The sequence below is a fragment of the Mercurialis annua genome, linkage group LG7 (assembly GCF_937616625.2).
Source record: "Mercurialis annua linkage group LG7, ddMerAnnu1.2, whole genome shotgun sequence".
Classification (NCBI taxonomy): Eukaryota; Viridiplantae; Streptophyta; class Magnoliopsida; order Malpighiales; family Euphorbiaceae; genus Mercurialis; species Mercurialis annua.
The window spans coordinates 47,647,643-47,661,269 of NC_065576.1; the positions used below are offsets into that span (position 1 = coordinate 47,647,643).

General features: G+C 28.6%; 2 protein-coding genes across 3 annotated transcripts; both read left to right on the forward strand.

Annotated features, from left to right (window-relative positions):
- The first annotated feature begins 4,838 nt into the window (after window positions 1-4,838).
- LOC126657440 (F-box protein At1g67340) lies at window positions 4,839-6,827 on the forward strand. The gene is made up of 3 exons (XM_050352128.2): window positions 4,839-5,187; window positions 5,371-5,533; window positions 5,641-6,827. Exons 1-3 carry the CDS (start codon window positions 4,910-4,912, stop codon window positions 6,391-6,393), a joined length of 1,194 nt encoding a protein of 397 aa, XP_050208085.1. The 5' UTR covers window positions 4,839-4,909; the 3' UTR covers window positions 6,394-6,827.
- A 3,272-nt stretch (window positions 6,828-10,099) lies between these two features.
- Window positions 10,100-11,837, forward strand: LOC126657441 (uncharacterized). 2 transcript variants are annotated; one of them, XM_050352131.2, is made up of 3 exons: window positions 10,100-10,208; window positions 10,346-10,647; window positions 11,216-11,324. In XM_050352131.2, the coding sequence occupies exon 2, from the start codon at window positions 10,358-10,360 to the stop codon at window positions 10,640-10,642; it is 285 nt and encodes a 94-aa protein (XP_050208088.1). In that variant the 5' UTR covers window positions 10,100-10,208; window positions 10,346-10,357; the 3' UTR covers window positions 10,643-10,647; window positions 11,216-11,324. The 2 variants fall into 2 exon arrangements, with proteins under 2 accessions (XP_050208088.1, XP_050208087.1); XM_050352130.2 differs by lacking the exon at window positions 11,216-11,324 and adding an exon at window positions 11,603-11,837 and having other exon boundaries at window positions 10,101-10,208.
- Window positions 11,838-13,627: the final 1,790 nt, after the last annotated feature.

The following is a 13,627-nucleotide window of genomic DNA, read 5'->3' on the forward strand; positions in this document are numbered from 1 at the left end:
TCAGAAAGGTGTAATTGACCGCTGAATACAGCGCAATATTCATCGGAGTTTGACTGTTTTATTCTGGGGACGACGTGGTACGTATAATTGCTTGCACTATCAGAGGCAGAGCCGCGAAACGTCTTAAAAAGAGCGACCTAATCCGCAAATCAGCCAGAAACTGTGTTTGATAATTTTGTTCTATTTCATAAACTGTTCCAACAAATATAGTAGATTTTTTTTTGACAAGATCACGCTTCATCTCATATAGTCCATCTCCCCATTCTTAATAAGCAAATTGTCAAAAAGAAAATTTGTACTAAAATAAAGCAATTTGTTTCTATTTTCTAGTGCAACCCGAGAAGAACCATGTTTCGTAGGATTATAATAGGGGTGTAACTGAGTCAATCTCGCTCGCGAGCTACTCGAAACCCGACTCGATAAAGCTTACTCGAACTCGAATTTTTAAGACTCGTTTAATAAACGAGTCAATCTCAATCTCAGTGATACTCGACTCGAAAGCTCGCGAGTAAGCTCGTTTATATATTTCTATGCTAATTTGACATGATGTTATTTTAATTTTGAACCTTAAATATCTAATTCATATATCTTTCGTTAAGAAATATGCATAAAATAGGTAATATAAATTTATTTATATATAAAAAGAAATATAGTATTTAAATTTTTATTAAATTTTTATTTTTTATTGAAATTTATTAAATAATAATAAGACTCGATTAAACTCGTTAAGCTCGCGAGCTTTCGATAAACTCGATAAATACTCGATAAATTAACTCGAAACTCGACTCGAAATTAAACGAGTCAATCTCAATCTTCTCAGTACTCGACTCAGCTCGACTCGGTTACACCCTAAATTATAAATATATGTTTGATTCCAACTAAACTACAATGAATAAAAATTTACTTTTTACTATTCAATTGAACCAAATTGTAAAGAATATTCATTTTTCAAATTAAACTGAATAAATGTCATGATTTGGCTGATTTGTAGTTTAGTTTAATTTTTTCGGCTTGATTTGTTTAAAACTTATTTGAAATTTGTATATGTTTAAAATTAAATCGAGTTGAAAGTTATTTGTTTATCTTACTTAATTATATCAATTTAACTTTATCGATTCGATTCAATTTGTATGCATCCTTAGTTAAAATATGGATAAAATATATATCATCAACTTTTTCTTTGATAATAAAATACAAGTCATTAACTTATTTGTTTTCTTGATGCGTAACAAAACCATTAATTAGTGATTTAGTTCGCAAAGTTCATCTAATGCAAGTAACTATTTTATAGATTGACCTCTAGCCCTAAGATTTTCTAGTTCTTAGGGTGGCGATACTCTAAGTTTAGGCTGGATTCATGTATTTGTTTAAAATTTGTAAAGTCATCAAACGATGATAAACTTTGAGGGGAAAAAATTCAAACGATGATAATCTATTATTGATAAAATATACATGTAATTACTTATAATATAAAAATGTAAAGAAAAAAAAGAAGATAAAAGCATAATTATGTTTTCTTATTAATTAGTACTAGTTTAGCTACGATGAATGATCGCTGAGACATTTATTTTTAATTTTTTTTTACTAAGCCAAAAATTAGAATATATTGATGTGACATATGACAAATATTTGGCAAAAGTACGCGCAATATTATCGCAGATCATCTAATAAATTTTAAAATTAGATCACATGACTATTTAATTATAATACTACAATCAAACTCTTATTAACATTAATAAATAAAATAAAATAAAGTCCATTATAATGAAGATAAAATACATAGTTCATCGTAATGAAGATAAAATAGATTTCGTTAAAAAATTATTTAAAAATTAAATATTTATTTGACCAATTTATTTAATCTTTTTATGAAACTACTCGATCTATTTTTTAATATTAAAATTTATAATTAAAAGGCTTTGCAATAATTTTTATTATCATTGATTAAATATTAATTAAAAATATTAAAGAATAATAGAGTAAAAATAAATTTTATAGCCAAGGGTGAAGGCATAAACTCGTTTATAAAGGATAAAAATTATAATTTAACATAAAATAAAATAAGTAAATAATCAATATATATCAAAAAATAAACATAATATATACTACTATAATTTAGACTAATAAATATATATAAAGATGTAATTTTTAAGGTGATCAATTGACCATTTTTTTTATTATATGGCTCTGTTTCTCTTTATTGTAGGTCAAAAATGAGAGGATCGAAACATTAACTAATTTGGAGTATTTTGTAACAATTTGACACTTTTCGAGCAACTATTCTGGTACCTTATTTAAACTTTAATAACTAATAATTATTTATGCAATTAATAAATATTGTTATTAATATTAATTAGTTAAAAGCTATTGAGAAGAAAAAAAGATTTAGACTTTTTGTATTAAGGATCCACATAAAATCATAGCATCGCATTTTTCTTGATAATACTTACTTATTTTTGTATATTTAGATGGATGCCACCAAGTAATTAGAATAATTAAAAAAGAGTAGTTAAAATATTTGTATTATAATTAATATATATTAATTAAAATCAGACTATAATTACCAAAACACGAAACATTTTTTCATTAAATAATATTAAAAAAAATATTTGTTTACTTAATATAGATATAATTAATTATATAAAAATAAAGAAATTATACTTGGTGTTTTAATTTCTCAGTCTAAAAAATGGGCATTTCAGTGTGGGGCTACTAAATCTAAAGTTGACTCCAAAAATGGGCAACACTGAGATCCACCTCAACTCTCTAAAAGTGGTATTCTTTTACTAATTTCTTCATCAGTGTTGATAATTTCCCATTTAAATAACCTTAATTTCATTAAGCAGCCTATAATTACCATTATTTTGACTTTAACACGTCTTAACAAAATGAATTTACAACTTGCTACCTCTCTCTACATGCAAATATTGTTTTTTACAATCTAAAACCATTCAAATAACTAAATGGGAAAATTGTAAAAAAAAGAAGAAGGGAAAAATACTCCAATTTATATAATTAAAGTTTAATTATTTAAAAATACTACACATTTACAATTTCTTTATTTATTATTTAGATTTTTAAAATCATCAATTTTAAACTATTTTTTTATTTCAATTCCAATCAGCCATTTGTGTTAGTTAAAATTCAAATATGTTTTTCATATTTAAAATTATTAATAATAAAAAGATAATTTGAAATAATATTAAAAATTTATTTAAACTTTTTTTAGGGTTTAAATAAACGGCTATAAGTAAAATTAAAAATTAAGAAATTAACTATAATTGACGAGTTTAAAAGTATGGACTCTAGAGTCTAAATAAAAAAAGTTGAAAAACTAAAATATTTTTAAATGATTAAATTTATAGTTAATCTAGTGATGGACAGTTTGTATAAATATGGATAGTAAATCTACTCTTAAATATGCATATTTTCTTTTTTTTGAAAGTAAATGCACAGTATAAATAGCGATTTTCGATGAGAGAATATTTGATACATAAGAAATTATAACTTAATTTTGTCTATAAACTAAGAATATACATCAATATAAAACGAATAAAATATTTCTCCACCAAATTATTCATAAAAGGATATAGAATATTAATGTAGATTTTATAATTATTATTTCCTTGTCAATTAAATTCATATATCAATTATTTATTAACTTCATTACTTGGATAATTTTCTCAATCAAGTGTGAATATAGCTATTCTCAAAAAAAAGTGTGAATATAGCTTAAAATTGCAATACTACAATGGCATATATATTATTTTATTAAAAGTTGAGCTACTATTCATATATTCAATAATTTGTTGATGTAAATGTGACTGATAAACATCAGTAATTTATTCATATGTTTCTTTCACAATTGCACTCCTTTAAATACCATAAAATAAAAGAATAAAAATTATTATCTTCAAATTTTAATTCGTAATGACTGAAGAATTTTGGAATAAATTTTATTGTTCTGAAAAATAACGATTATGTACTTTTTAGTTATTATATATGCTATTTTGGTGTATGAATTTATATTTTTCCAATGGTATTTTAACTTTAAAAAATCATATTAAATAAATGATATCATCCGTTTTTTCACAAATGTGCTAAAAGATAAAAATAAATTTTATTTTTATTTAAATTTATCTGTTATATTTAGAACAAAATAATAATTGTGTGTGCAATAATACATTTCTACGTATAGAATCACATAGCAAATGTCCATAAATAGGGTTCAAATTGAAAATCAAACCAAACGAGAGGGTCCAATTTATATATTTAACCATGTATCTTAAAATTAACATTAGTTTAAAAGAAATTAAAATTTAAACAGGAAAATAAGTATAACTATTCCAAAAAGAATGAAGATAAATAAAGCAAGAAGAGTAACTTAACCATGTTAATGGTTCCTTTTGACATTTCAAATTATTTCGTTCATTCAAATGCTCAAACTTCGCTACCTGAATTTTGCTAATACTTTCACCCCACGCTCCACACCTACACGTGTATTACACTAATCACGAGCTATTTTTATTAGTCTTTAAACATGAATTAAATCCCAACAGTAAAATATAACAGAAGTTAGTTACTGTTTTACTTTCACAGTTATTTTTTAACCGTTTTTTGCTAAAACAGAAACTGTACTCATAAAACTTTAAAATAAAACACTAAAACGGATCTGGGTCAAACCCGTTTGACCAAGAACATGACAATAAAAGGGTTAACATTGTCATTTGACCACAAACCTGAGTTTTGTATTTTAAATTTAAATTAAATTATAATTCGGCTATGTCGTTGTTGTTGTTGGTCTCTGTGTCTCTTATATATATATAAGGTCTCAGTTTGCCTTTTATTTGTTTTCTCTTTATTATAGAGACAAATCAGGAACAATTTCACCGGAAAATTTCGCCGGAAAATGAAAACAAGACGAGGGAATTCTTATCCAAGAACAGATGTTCTTGAATTTAATCAAAGATTAGTTAAAAGAAGAAAAATGGGAGATTTCATCACAACTGTCAAACCGGCTGTATCCGCCGGCGAACAAATTTCTAGCCGGAAAAGACAGAGATTATCACCGGAGAAGGATAAAACTGACTTTTTTGATACTTTACCTGATGATCTTGTTACGTGTATTCTCTGCAAGCTTAGCTCCTCTGCTTCTTCTCCTTCTGATTTCATCAATGTTTTATTAACGTACGTTTGATTTTTTTTTATTCTGTTTTATTAATTCAAAGTTAGGTAGCACGGAGACGGATTGATTCGAAATATTTTTAAAACAGAACTTTCAATACGAAACACGTTAATTGAATGAAGTGTCCGGGCTATTTAGATTTTGAAATAATTTTGTTTTAATATAAATTCTGTTGAAATGAACAGGTGCAAGAGATTAAATGGATTAGGTCTTAATTCTATTGTACTATCAAAAGCCTCGCCGAAAACTTTCGCTTTGAAAGCTAAAAACTGGTCGGATTCAGCTCACCGGTTTTTGAAACTCTGTTCCGATGCCGGAAATGTTGAAGCTTGCTACACTCTTGGCATGGTAAATAATTTATTTATTTTATTTGTTTTCTGTTTTTTATAGTTAAGATATTATTTAAAAGAATAATATATTGGTGGTTATTAATTATTTTTTATTTGTATTTTCAGATTCGATTCTATTGTTTACAAAACAGAGGGAGTGGAGCTTCTTTAATGGCGAAGGCGGCGATTAGCTCACACGCGCCGGCGCTCTATTCTTTAGCGGTTATACAGTTTAACGGTAGCGGTGGTTCAAAAAACGACAAGGATTTACGAGCCGGCGTAGCTTTATGCGCAAGAGCTGCCTTTCTTGGTCATATTGACGCGCTACGTGAGCTAGGGCACTGTCTTCAAGATGGTTATGGTGTTCGTCAAAACATCGCCGAGGGTCGGCGATTTCTCGTACAAGCAAACGCTCGGGAGTTAGCTGCTGTTTTATCTAATCCGAATTCAGGTTTAAATTCCCGCGCGTGGTTGAACTGGAACCAACACGCGCATCCTAATCTCAGCGTCGCGAGTGGTACCGGCGGCCCTGGTTGTCCTCTTTTAAGTGATTTCGGTTGTAATGTTCCGGCGCCGGAAGCTCACCCAGCTAGTCGTTTCATGTCGGATTGGTATGAGTTAAAAAACGGGTCGCCGGACTCTGGGCTCCGTCTGTGTTCTCACGAGGGTTGTGGAAGGCCCGAGACTAGGAAACATGAGTTTAGAAGATGCTCTGTTTGTGGAGCTGTGAACTACTGCTCACGCGCTTGCCAGGCGCTTGATTGGAAGTTAAGGCATAAAGAGGAGTGTGCGCCTGTGGAACGGTGGGTGGAAGAGGACGGCGGCGACGGAGAACCAGTTGGTGTTGACGGAAATGAAAACGTCGTCGTAGACAGTTAATGAACATTAACGGTGACGGCGAGAGGATGGTTCCATTTTTTTAACGGATATATCATTTTGCAGTTAAAATTAAATATTTTGGTTCTACAAAAGTTAAACGGTGAAAAGGTAAAAGAAACAACTTTTTACTACGGTCTGTTTGGATGGCACAGAAGTTTTGTATATCGACCAAATCGAGGTCACCTTTTTTTGGGCAACTTTTTTCCTTTTTAAAATTTAAATTGTAGGGAGGAGCCTTTTAATTCTTAGGGCATGTATCCTATAACCGGCTGCATTAGGGACACTAGCGGCAGACTGAGTAGGGTACTTTTTTTTTTCCTATTAAATTTAGTATATTTTTCATCCTTTTTGGTTCAATCCTGCTCACCTTCTTGTACTATAGAGTCAACTTAATCTCATTAAAGAAAGAAAAGAAAAATGCAAATTTCGGCAAATTTTCCTTATTTTATTTTTCGTTTATTTTTGAACTTTATGCTTGTATTTATAAATTTCCTATTTTAATAGAAGATTAAAGAATTTAACTCTTAATTTAGTTGCTTTTCGAATTCAAAACTTAAGTTAACTCATCTCGTCAGCTTATGTTTACTAAATATTTTACTTAATATTTTATTAGTTTAAAATTACAAATAATATTTTTATTAAAAAAATGTTTACTTTTTAAAATATTTATATTATTTATCGCTCTAAAATTACAATAAATTACTCATAATTTTTTTATTTGTGTCCATATTATCCAAAATTTGATCCATAATAATATGATTTGGTGGGTATGGCATAATATTTTGATTGTACTTCAGCATTTTTCATGTTTTGGGTTTGAAGGATGAAAATTAGGTGAAGGGAACATGAGATAAATAGCCATTCCACCACATGGGGAAGATCACATTTATTGTTCATTTGCTTAAGAAATGGCTTAGCTTTGAGGTAAAGACAAGAAATTGCATGCCTTTGATGTTAAAAAAAAGTTAAATTAGTTGTTAAAAAATTTAAATTTAAGACTAGATTGATTAAATTTACCTTGGGTTTAGTTTTCATGAAAATTTGTTGATGAACATGCAGTTGTAGGTAATGGGGCAATGCAACAACCTAAGAGAAAAGGGTTGTGATTAATTATTAGCATTCTCAACTATTTGTTTCTTTTTTTGGTCAAAAAAGTTGAAAACCATCAAATTTATTGACCAACAAAGAAAACTTGATTGAAGAAAAGCAAAAGAAAAGGAATGAAGTAGTGGAAGAGACATCCATTTAGTGTAAGTGGAGAATTTGGTGTTCTTTTATGCCTAAAGCTAAAACTAAAAAAAAAAAAAAGAACAGAAAAATGTTTGTGAAAATTTTATTGATATTTTAATTGTGTAAAATTATAGAAATTTTGAGTTTTATAGATAGAGAACAATTTTATTAAAATATATATTCATTTATGAATCGAATTCAGTTGAAAAGTTAAACTTTTATATGCAAGAATAAGTATAATTCATACTCAATTTACATTAAATTTTTGGAGGACTTTTTCAGACATATAAAAAATTGAAATCAAAAGTAAAATATCAAATCAGAGCATTAAAAATAAAATATAATATGAATACAAACTCAAATCTGACATAACTAAAAAATACATATTTAAACTTTTTCCAAATGATAGGAGTTTGGACAAGTTGGACACATATTAAAACCAATGAGTTCTATTTATAAGAAAATTCACTTTTTTTATGTGATAATCCTTCCTCGAATAGAAAATGAGTAATTATATAAATACTTTTTTAGTTATCTATTTATAAAAATACACGTTTTTTTATATATTTTTACCGATTTTTTTATTCATTTTTCGTACAAGAATACATTTTTGATAGCTTGTTAAAAAATAGTACTATATTTTTTTTTTATAAAAAAGAGCATATTTGTATTTAAAAAAGCAAATAGAAAACATATGGAATGTAATTTTCTCAATAAAAAGGAAAACATACAAAAATATTCTTGAAAAGAGGCAGCATCTTAAGGTGCTTTTATCCCCACTAATTTATTATTGTTGTTCAAAATTGGTATAGAATATATATTAAGGAAAGAGTGGTCCAAGCCCAGCCCATTTAATGCCATTAGTTAGGGATTTCCAGCTATGGATGGAAATAAACAGAACCAAAATGCAACTACTTGTTTGGATTTCATAAATTGTTCATCCATGTGCTCTCAAAATGTACTGCTGAATCATTAAATTTTGTCGCTGCGTAGATTAGCCAGTACATTTTTGAACAAATGGTCATTATGGTCCTTGAATTTGTGTGTCTTGATCAATTAATACATACTATTAAACTATTTTAATCAATTAGAGACAATATCTTTTAACCTTAAATTAATTAAACCCGAAATTAGGTCATTGTGGTGCCTAAACGCATTCATTTGTAAAATTTTAAGGTTAATTTATTAAAAATGTTAAATATGAATTAATTGACTTTGACGCGTAAATTTAGAGCATACGATGACTTCATTCGTACTTTTTTTGGTTTATGCATATACCACCATTACCATCTATTTTTCAAATTTAATTTGAAGTTTAAATATTTTATATATGAATTGATCAATATTTTTGAAAAAATAATCAAAATAATAATTTTATGAACAACTAATGCGTATAAGAAAGCAGAGTTACAGTTTTGCAATCAATTAAAGCCTAAGTGTACATAAAAAAAACATAGCTTTAATTAGTGAAATTGACATGGATGCCTTGGAGTTTTCTTCATTTATTTAAATGGCTAAAACTATATGTTAAAGGCAAAAAGGCAAAAAATTGTAGATTTAATGTCATGAACCCACCTTAATGACTCAAATTTGATTTTGATACTTAAGACGTTTAGTTAATTAAGAAGCTAAAATAAAGTCTAAAGATTGTCGATTGAATGTGATACAAGTAAACATCTTAATTAGAATGACTCAAATGGATTAAGAAGCCTAATCCTACATCCTAACTTGTCATATTTATTTTTTTGTTGGCACTTTTAGAATTTCATCCCATCATAAGAAAGGCAATATTAAAGTGTGTTTCTTTTTCTGTTGCATGATAGGAAAACGAGAGGGATCATATCAACATTTTTGTTTAAAAGCATGGTTACGAATCCAACCGAACCATTCCATTCAACCGATTTGACCAAAAATCAAAATAATATGGTCAATCACTTTGAACCGAAGCAATCCCAGGAATCGAAAATCATTAAACCGGATTAACCGTAAAAACCGTCTGATCATTTTTAATAAAATAGATAATACTATTTTTTTTCTATTAATAATTATTACTAGTTAAGCTATTATTTATTTGTTAATTTTTAATTTGGCTTGCTAGTAAGATCTTTATGTACGTGTTTAGACTTTAAGCATGTATGCTCTTTTTTTTTCCAAATTGATAGAAAAGAAGTTAACAGTCACATACAGTAAAAAAGGTAGTTTTTTTTATAACTGGAAGGGAATAATGTTTGTGGAAAAAATTAAACTTACGACTTTAACTGAATGCTACTTAACATTTTTACTATTTAAATTATAACTCGTTGGTAAAAATAAAATTTATTTAGATAAAATGAGTTAATCAATAAAAATATTAAACTTTGTCTTAATTTAATATAGGAATAATTTAGATTATTCAGACAAATGATAAAGGCCTAATGTTTTGGGCTTATTCCTTTCAATTGGGCTCATAAAATTTGTAATGGGCTTAATCTATGGCCTTTTAACTCTTTCCCCAACCAACCTGATGTTCATCGTCATCGAGTTTCATTCATAGTTTTTTAGTCAGAAACGTTTCTTCGCGTCGCGATTCTGAAGTCCCCGATTAGGTAACAATTATTATTTGATTTTGATCAGCTTAATTTTACTTCCGATTGCTCATAAATTATCATATTTGATTAATAATTGAATTGTATTATTATTTAGTTTGTTTTCGATTTGATTGGAATTGAAATTGAAACTCTAGGGTTTTGAAAAAATGGGATTTATAATGGAATTCGCTGAGAATTTGGTGCTGAGATTGATGGAAGATCCAAAGGAAAGAGACCAGAGAGCTAGGGATCGTTTGTATGCGGTGAAAGATAAGTGCCAGAAGACAAAAGAAATGTGGAGCTTACCTTTGAGGCCGTACGGTTTTTGGACATTTGAGAGACATAATTCTCAACTTGCTTGGGATGCTCAGATTAGCCAAGTTGTCGGTCGCAGAGACCCGTATGATGATCTTCTTGAAGACAGCTATGTTGCCCCCTCTTCCTCTAAATGAATTTGGTAAGTTTAATTTGTTTATTTATGTTATTTGCAATGCATAATGCAGATGTGTTTGATGCAGTTTCATGTTCATACTAATGCTGATGCTTTTAGCCTAAGATTTAATTTGAATAGGATTGGTTAAATTGTCACAAACTCATGGTAAATTATCTTTAGGGTCTACTGATTTTAACTGCACTGCATGTGGTTTGTGGCATTTGTGTTAACTTAAATGCTAAGTAGCACGGGCACTTCGTATTCTTGTTTCAAAAACTTGTCGGAAATTAGGTATTTCGGGCTCGAAACTTCATTTTAAACACAGAAAACCGTAAAATACTACTATTTTGCTGTTTCCAATTGTCTTGTTTCCCTGCATTTGTGTGCGTGCTACATAGCATAAATGGTTCATGATTATAGTTAACTTGTAGTGAAACTGAAACATAAGCAGTCTGTATCTTCTGCAAAGCTGATGTGCTGTATGGGCTGTTAGAAAGATTCTTTAACGTTTAGGATGATCTGCGCTGTATCTGTATGTTCTTTCGTAGTCTGAGTTCTGTGAATCTTTTGTTGCAATTGCTGAAATCTTGAGACGCAAGCGGCTTGGAAATGGAGCTTTTTGATGTTGAGCCGCACAAAAACTTCTCCAGTCTTACGTTTTGGCATTTTGTTTCCCTTTTCCGGTAGAGCTTATGAAACTCCAAGATTCTATATTTTAAACATATTTTTTTAAAAGAAATATGGTTTCGCCGTTTTTCATTTCAGTATTTTTCATATTAGCACTTCCATTTTAGTGCTACATCGATGTTGAGTTATGTCTAAATTTTTCAGTTGTTCATTTACTCGCATATTGTTTGCGTATGTGGAGCGAGCTTTTCATTAGTGTAAGAATGATATTACGGTTTTAGTTTGATAGGTGACCGTCATTAATCTGTTTCATTGCGATCGGTATTCATTGCCTTTTGTTTGACCGATGCAGATACCTCAATTCGCCTATAGCAGATTGAAAAGCAGCTTTCTTGAAGGAAGAAGATGCTACGCTGTGTTTGTGCTTTTGTACCTCTATTTCAGAATCTTGTAATTATCTCTTGCAGGATGTCAGCTTGTAATAATCTTGAAATTTATAGACTGGTTCAGGATTTCGAATAATTGTCCAAAGAGGTCGCCTTTTATCGAACATATGCTTGAAATTTCAAATTTTAATCATTTGTATTGATTGTCCTCCTTGATTGATATTTTCAACTTGGTATGAACCTTGCTGAAAACTAATCTCTGATTAACTCAATTTTTTTACAGTCTTTTCTAGCAGGTTAAGTGTTTTGGTAAATAGAGAAATGATTCAGTATTTATTTTTCAGTTTGGAGCTATTATGCAGGAAGGAGACTACAGCAAGTAAAGTAGTTGTTAACTTGGTGATGTTTTGCTAAACTGAATCAAGCCTATAAATTTATCGTGAGGAAGCACTTGTAGGAGAAATAAACTCACGATCTAACAAAATATTACCTAACGTTTATATCATTTGAACTGTATTTTTTTGGTATAAAAAGTAGAACTCACGGGATAACAGAATATTTACTTAACGCTTATGTCATTTGAACTATAACTCAGTGGTATATCCAGCAAATTTTAATACAGTGTCTTATCACACTTTTATGGTAAAAATAAATTAATATGAAAAAAAATATGATATGATATACTACAATAACATAATTAACTATTCATCTAATATATTTTATTTTGTTTAACTTTTAACAAGAGACAAGCATTCGCTCTCTGTCTTTAAAAAAAATCTTCTCACTTCTCTCTGAACTACAACTCAATACTTATAGCTTTAAGGAGGTGGTTTTTTGGCCTTTTGGCCGGAAAACTACATCCTCCTCCACCTTTCTTCTTAATTTTTAGTTTTAGTTGACTTTTATCTCCAATAATTACTCTTTAAATGGAGTTTTTTTTGTGTTTTTGCTGGTTCAATTTTGAAAATTTATTAAAAAATCTTGTATTTTCAAGATTTTTTGATTGTAACCAAGATTTTTGAAGCTTTTTGGCTTTACATGTCAAAAATTTGTTTGGATGATAATACATGAACCTATATATATATTGAAGATTCTTTAGTATTATATTTTATTTAGTTTTTTTTAATTAACATTTGTTTTTTTTATAGTTGGTGATTTTCTATCTATTTGATTCACTTTGAAGAACATGCCTAAAAAATTTAAAGTTTTAAAGAATTCAAACGGTTTATCGGCATAGTCGAATGAGATTCAAGTTAAGGTCCGCGTACCAACGGGACTTTGGTCATCGTTGTGCGCCAAGACGGCATCTTAACGGGATTTAGGCTTAATTTTTTTCTCCAATTATTATCTTTTACTTGTATTTTTTATTGTTTCATTTTAAATTTTTGGATTAAAGTTTTTGAAAGACTATATATTTACATATGCTTTCATGTCGTACTTTGACCTTTTTTTCAATGAATCTATCTCTGTTAAAAAAAATCTAATATATTTTATTTGACTTAAGTGGCCTCAACTTGTAAACAATGGGCAATTAACATATAAATTAATTTTATGGGCAAATTAGTCACGAACTTGATAGTTATGGGCAATTAATCCCATTTGGGCAAATTAACTTACAAGTTGAAGAGACAAATTGTCAATTTAGGAACAATTAGCTTACAAGTTCAGGGAGAAAATTGCCAAAATGGGGGTTAATTGCCCATAATTAACAAATTCGTGACTAATTTGCCCATAAAATTAATTTATATATTAATTGTTCATTTTTTTTTTGAACTCATATTAATTGTTCATTGATTACAAGTTAAAGGGGCAAATTGCCACTTAAGTCTATTTTATTTTAATTTTTTATGTAATATGATTAAATAAATATGTATGAATTGTATAGTTCAATATTAAAAAAATTATTCATTAGAAAATAAATTCCATATCACCTAATTTTTTTATTATTTTATAATTTATTAATAAAATAAAAATCGCATAAAATATTCATA

Bases quoted from the DNA above. Each gene is read 5' to 3' on its own strand.
- LOC126657440 (XM_050352128.2), top strand. From the start codon at position 4,910: ATGAAAACAAGACGAGGGAATTCTTATCCAAGAACAGATGTTCTTGAA. The intron at 5,188-5,370 runs GTACGTTTGATT...TGAAATGAACAG, and splicing joins TTCATCAATGTTTTATTAAC to GTGCAAGAGATTAAATGGAT. The intron at 5,534-5,640 runs GTAAATAATTTA...TTGTATTTTCAG, and splicing joins CTTGCTACACTCTTGGCATG to ATTCGATTCTATTGTTTACA.
- LOC126657441 (XM_050352131.2), top strand. From the start codon at position 10,358: ATGGGATTTATAATGGAATTCGCTGAGAATTTGGTGCTGAGATTGATG.